The sequence below is a fragment of the Gavialis gangeticus genome, unplaced genomic scaffold (genome assembly GCF_001723915.1).
Source record: "Gavialis gangeticus isolate Ggan-Ray unplaced genomic scaffold, GavGan_comp1, whole genome shotgun sequence".
Taxonomy (NCBI): domain Eukaryota; kingdom Metazoa; phylum Chordata; order Crocodylia; family Gavialidae; genus Gavialis; species Gavialis gangeticus.
In genome coordinates, this window is record NW_017728973.1 from 6,753,080 (window position 1) to 6,758,417 (window position 5,338).

The following is a 5,338-nucleotide window of genomic DNA, read 5'->3' on the forward strand; positions in this document are numbered from 1 at the left end:
GGGAGGTACGTGCGGGCCCGGGCGCCCCACGGCGCGAGCTGCGGGCTCCGGGCCGTGAGCGAGCGGCCGGGGGCGGGGCAGGGGCCCTGTGCAGGGGGACAGGCATCTGGGCCGGGGCCTGGGAGGCTGCTGATGGGGTGGGTGCAGCGTGGTCTTGCAATGCCAGGCTGTGCGTGGGATGTGGCAGGTAACATGGGCACTCAAGCGCGTGCATCTGTGTGTGCCTGTGTCTGCGTGTCGTGCACGGTGTTGGTGTGTGCCTGTGTGTGTCGCTGCGCGTGCCAGTCTCTACCATGCTGCAAATATGCAGTGGCCTGGCATCTTCAAAGTGTGTCTAATCTGCCCACCTGCGTGTACATGGAAGTGTTAGCTGCATTTCTTCTAGGGGTCTCAGCTGGTATATTGCACCCTGCATTGGCTCAAGAGGGGGTGCAGATCAGGATGGGAAGGCGTGTGTACGGGCATCAGGGTGTTGTGCGTGTTGTGTTACACCTGTGTGACCATGTCTGTGAGAAAGAGATGTGTGCTTTGAAGATGCAAACTGGGGCAGCAGTGTGTGTATGTACGTGTGCATTGGCAGAGGCTTCATGTGTGTCTGGTATCTCCTATGTGTGTCGTATGTACCATGCATGTTTTTGTGTGTATGGGGGGAGGTTTTTCATTTCTTGCCCCTCATGCACACACAGATGCAGGCAGCATGCTCACCAGAGGCCCTTCCTGCTCCCCCCTGTCTTCAGGCCTGTGCGTTTAATGAATTGCATGTTAATGTTCAATTAGACCATTTATCTGATTTGTTCTGGGCCATTGGCTTGCTGAAATAGGATGAGTCATGCGGGGTGGCAGTGGGTGTATGGCATGGAAGGGAAGGGGGGCAGGACCAGGGCAGAAACTGCAAGCCTCCCTCGGCTTTGTTATCTCGTGTCACCAGTAGCTGAGGGGAGAATGACGGAGGAGGACACATGGACAGCTAAGAGCTAAGGTGAAACTGCAGCAGCCCCCTTAACTGGATAGGGTGGAAATGCCAGCTGCGTGGTGCAACTCTGATCCTCCTGGCTGAGGGTACTGCAGAATGTGTGTGTGTGTATATATGTATGTGTATGTGTACTCAGCCTACGGTGGCAGAAGAAATGTAGGTGGAGGGAAGGCATATAGGGGATGAAAAACAGTACTGTTAACTATTTATGAGGAAAGGGACTCTATAATCAATAACCCAGAAGTGTTCTTGTCTTTGAGTGTCACTTTTATGTCCATTTTTAAATCCATTTTTGCACCTAGATAACATGCATAATCCTAATGGAGGGGGAAAATGAGCTTTGTGTGTTTTGGACTGAGATTTATTCTTTCTTCCCAGTTCTGAAATGTAAAGCTACCACGAAACCTGCAGGTTGTGTCTGGTTTTTAATCCCTCCGTACCTTGACAGGGTTGTCTGTGTGGCATTTCTCTTGGTTGGGCCATGCCAGCAATGGTATTGTCTGCATATTAATTGATTTTCGGCCGTTAAAAAAGGTTATTAAATTAACACACAGAAGATGAAGAAATTTGGTGGGGAAACAAAGGGGGAGAGAACATTCCTGATAAAGATGCAGTGCAATTATGGGCCAGGCTGTGAAACTGTAACTTGCATTGAATTTATATCTTTCTCCCTATTACTATTATTTTACATTTATATTGTGGTACAACATAAATAATGCAGAGACTATGGGTCCCATTTTGCCAGGCTCTGCAAAGACATAAATAGTCTCCTTGACATACTCAGGGTTGCCCTTAGAAAGGGTGTTACTGCTTATGGATCTGGCTGGGTATAGAAAGAAAAAGATTTTTTTTGTTGCATTTAAAATGCAAATATCAGTTCTTTTACCCGTGTCTCTATATTGTTACGTTTTAAGGCCTGACCATAGGAACTAGGCTTCAAGGAGGGGGGTGTATGTGAATAATTCCTAAATAAATGTTAAAACCTCTGCAGTTTTTAACTGACTGCTTCATTCCCTTTTGGGATGTTGCCTTCTCTTGCGCTAGCCAATTACTTACTCTAGTCTCTATAATATTCCTGGAGGGTTGGGATGCCCATGTAGCTGCTGCTAACGTGATCCTCAGGCCATGGTGGAGTGTGTTTGTGTGTTTTTATTTCCAGAGAGGATCTGCCCACACCCTGATCCAACATGCACAGAACCACCAGGATAAAGATCACTGAACTGAATCCCCATTTGATGTGTGCCTTATGCGGAGGCTACTTCATTGATGCAACCACCATAGTGGAATGTTTACACTCATGTAAGTCTCCAGTGTGTCCCAGGAGGGGAAGGCAGTGAGTAGAGGAGACTGCCCGTCCTGAAGGAAATGTTCTTTGCTTTCATGCTACAGGCAGATCTCTGTTCTCGGTGTTAAGTTCAGAATCTTGTTGATGATCGGAGATCCCTTTCCGCTCAGCAAATGATAACTGTCAAGAGTTTTCAAAAGTGGCTAATGGTTTTTCTTTTTTTGGATGCCTAACCAGAGGTGCCTTTTCTTTTTTTCTTTTTCCTCCAAGAAGAGCTGAATATTCTGGAAAGCTCTTTGTAATGAGGAACAGCTTCAAAATTAAAGCGCTTTAAATACTAGTCACTTTTTGAAAATGTTTACCTTGGATTACTTTCAAGAGGGAATTGGGGAGGGCGTGGGGGGCCTCAACTTCTTATCACATTGCTCAAGAAAACTGCTGCAGCTCTTTGGCTGGAAACACCAAAGTGAAGATTTTCTCAAAGGCAGAAAGCTGAGAATGAATAAAAGGGAATACCTTTGTTATGCCACCTGCAACTGAAGCAGTGGAACTCATTGCTGCAAAGTGGTAATTGAGATCAAGAGATGAAAGAAAAAGGGACTGGACATTTAAATGTATGGTATAATTATATTATATTTGAATATAATTAATAACATTTTTGGAAGAGATATTAAACCATGTGCTATAAGGATCAACAATCTCTAATAGAGACCAAATTTGAGACTAGACTGCATCTGTCTAGTGCAGGGTTATATTTATGTACTGGCCTCAATGGACCTGGAGCGTGATTCAGTCTGCCAACATTCCCCAATTTTTTTGTTTTTATCTTTCCCCTTTGCCTAAAGAAGTGACATGTGAAAGAATAGTCATGCCTGGTAAGCACCCTGCTCTTGTGAGGGAAGGATGGAATAGGGGATTTCACTCTTATTGATTCATGGTAGCAGACCTCCTAACCACTTGATTAAAAGCACCTTCACTCTAATGGAAGCAGTTGCACTGTGTTTATAAGGAGAGGGGAGGAAAAAATGGTTCTTGCTTAGTGTATTGTTATAGACCTTTTAATTGTAGATAAATGTCACCTCTGGCACAGCATCCTAGCACGTGCCGTGGACCTTTATTTCCTGCTTAGGCATTACTAAGGAGCCAACTGATTATAGCCAATGCTGAAATGATGCATAGGCTTTGCATTGGCTTTTTGCATTGTGGGGTGGGGGCAATAAATTTCACCCTATGTGCTCTTTTGGGGATTTCATCCTGTTATTTTTTTCTCTCTCTTCTCTTTTCCCCCCTTCCTCCCAGTCTGTAAAACCTGCATCGTTCGTTACCTGGAGACCAACAAATACTGTCCCATGTGTGATGTTCAAGTGCATAAAACCAGGCCTCTCCTCAGCATCAGGTGAGGGATCTTGCTGTTAGAACTTTTCCACCTCTCTTCCCCCCAGTATACAATAAGATGTTACTTAGTGAGCGCTGCTGTTATGACAATCTCTCATCCTTGCTTTTCTTCAACTGAGAAATGGATATTTTGTCTTAAACTCCGTCACCATTTGCCTCCAGGTCATTAGTGATTTTTTTGGGGGTGCATTGGTTTTATTTGACAATACCAGCTTGAAAAGGGCCTGAGTTTTGAGAAGACATAAACCCCATATATAGTGTCCCATATTGGGAGTCCAACTTACTGATCACTTTGGAAGGCTTTTGCATTTAACCCTGGACCTGCTTTAGCAAGGTACTAAAGTACGTGCTGAACCATAAGCATGTCATGTGAGTGTCCCCATGAACTCCCATGCGATTGTTCACTTTGTAAAGCATAAGTACTTATGTAAGTCTTGGGAGATCTGCTTTTAAAGCCTTGCTCTGCCACAGACTTCCTTTTTGTCCCTGGGCAAGTCACTTATGTACAGGTCCTCCAAGGCATTTAGGTCTCTGAGTGGTATTGAATTCAGTGGAGGTGGAGGCACACGTACTTTTGAACATCTGGTCTCTTTGTCTCAGTTCCTGTCTTCTAGTGGGGATAACAGCACTTTCCACTCTGTCGGGGATGTTGGGAGAACAAATGTATTTAAAGTAGCAAGGGCCTTGGATGGTGGTAATGAGGATGTATAAGAATATGGACAGAGTCCCTACCCTAAACTGCTTACAGTTTTACTCTTGAATTTATGTGTGTCACCTAACATAACACAGCCCCTGCTTGAAGTGCTGTCAGAATGCAAATAAGACCAGAGCTAGAATATAGGATGACAAATGCCATGATGGGGCAGACATGGCTAGGAGCTTCCCTGTGTTTTCCAGTACATCTTGATGGCTTTAGTAAGAGGTTTCAATGACTGTTAGCAGGAAAGGGGACTCATGAGTTGCATCTTCTGGCAGTTTAGCCAGAGAATCTGTGGTCCTTTTTAGACAATGCCGTGGCCACAGACATCAGTCTTTGAAATAGCTACAAGAGCAGTTTAACCTGAGACCAGTTGTGGTTTCTAATTCATTGATCTATTTGCCTTGAAACTTTGCTTTCTTCACTCCATACTCCCCCACTTGTTTCCTCCCCCTTCCAATCCCAGCGTTATTTTTCATGAGTAACTCTGCCTTGGGTGCTACAAACATGATCCCTGGTGCACAGATCTGGCTCCTGGGCCCCTGTTCTAACATGCATGGAACCACCAGGATAAAACCAACCCAGCTGAATCTGCCTTGCGTTGATGTGTGCTTTATGTCAGTTTTGCTCCTTCCCCATTTGTCTGGGTTCGGGGAAGCCAGACACGTCTTGTCAGTTGTAGAATTAGCTCTGCAGGTGGTTGGCATAGAAACCATTAAGGCTGCAATACATCACTAGGGTTTTTTTTAGCTCTTCCATGTAAATCGGTTTCTGTAGTAACACGTTGGGTTTTTTTTTTTTGGTTTCCAGTGAAATATTTACACTGTAACTCCCACAGATCTCTCTCCTAAATATCCCTGAATGTGTGCAGAGATAGACACACACACACCCACGCTACAGACACAGGCACACACTGCCAACATGTAGACAGACTCAAAACAACAGCAGTGTAGAAATACACTTGAGTTTGCCCTGTAGTAACATTCAG

At 44.9% G+C, this 5,338-nt stretch overlaps 1 protein-coding gene across 3 annotated transcripts in view; it reads left to right on the forward strand.

Annotated features, from left to right (window-relative positions):
• The window catches only part of PCGF2 (polycomb group ring finger 2), a 61,367-nt gene that overhangs the window by 23,336 nt on the left and 32,693 nt on the right, over nt 1-5,338 (forward strand). For all 3 annotated transcript variants that reach the window (XM_019507614.1, XM_019507623.1, XM_019507632.1), the window contains exons 2-3: nt 2,133-2,272; nt 3,558-3,654. In XM_019507614.1, the coding sequence (XP_019363159.1) occupies nt 2,161-2,272; nt 3,558-3,654 (209 nt within the window). In that variant the 5' untranslated portion in view covers nt 2,133-2,160. The remainder of the gene's footprint in view (nt 1-2,132; nt 2,273-3,557; nt 3,655-5,338) is intronic.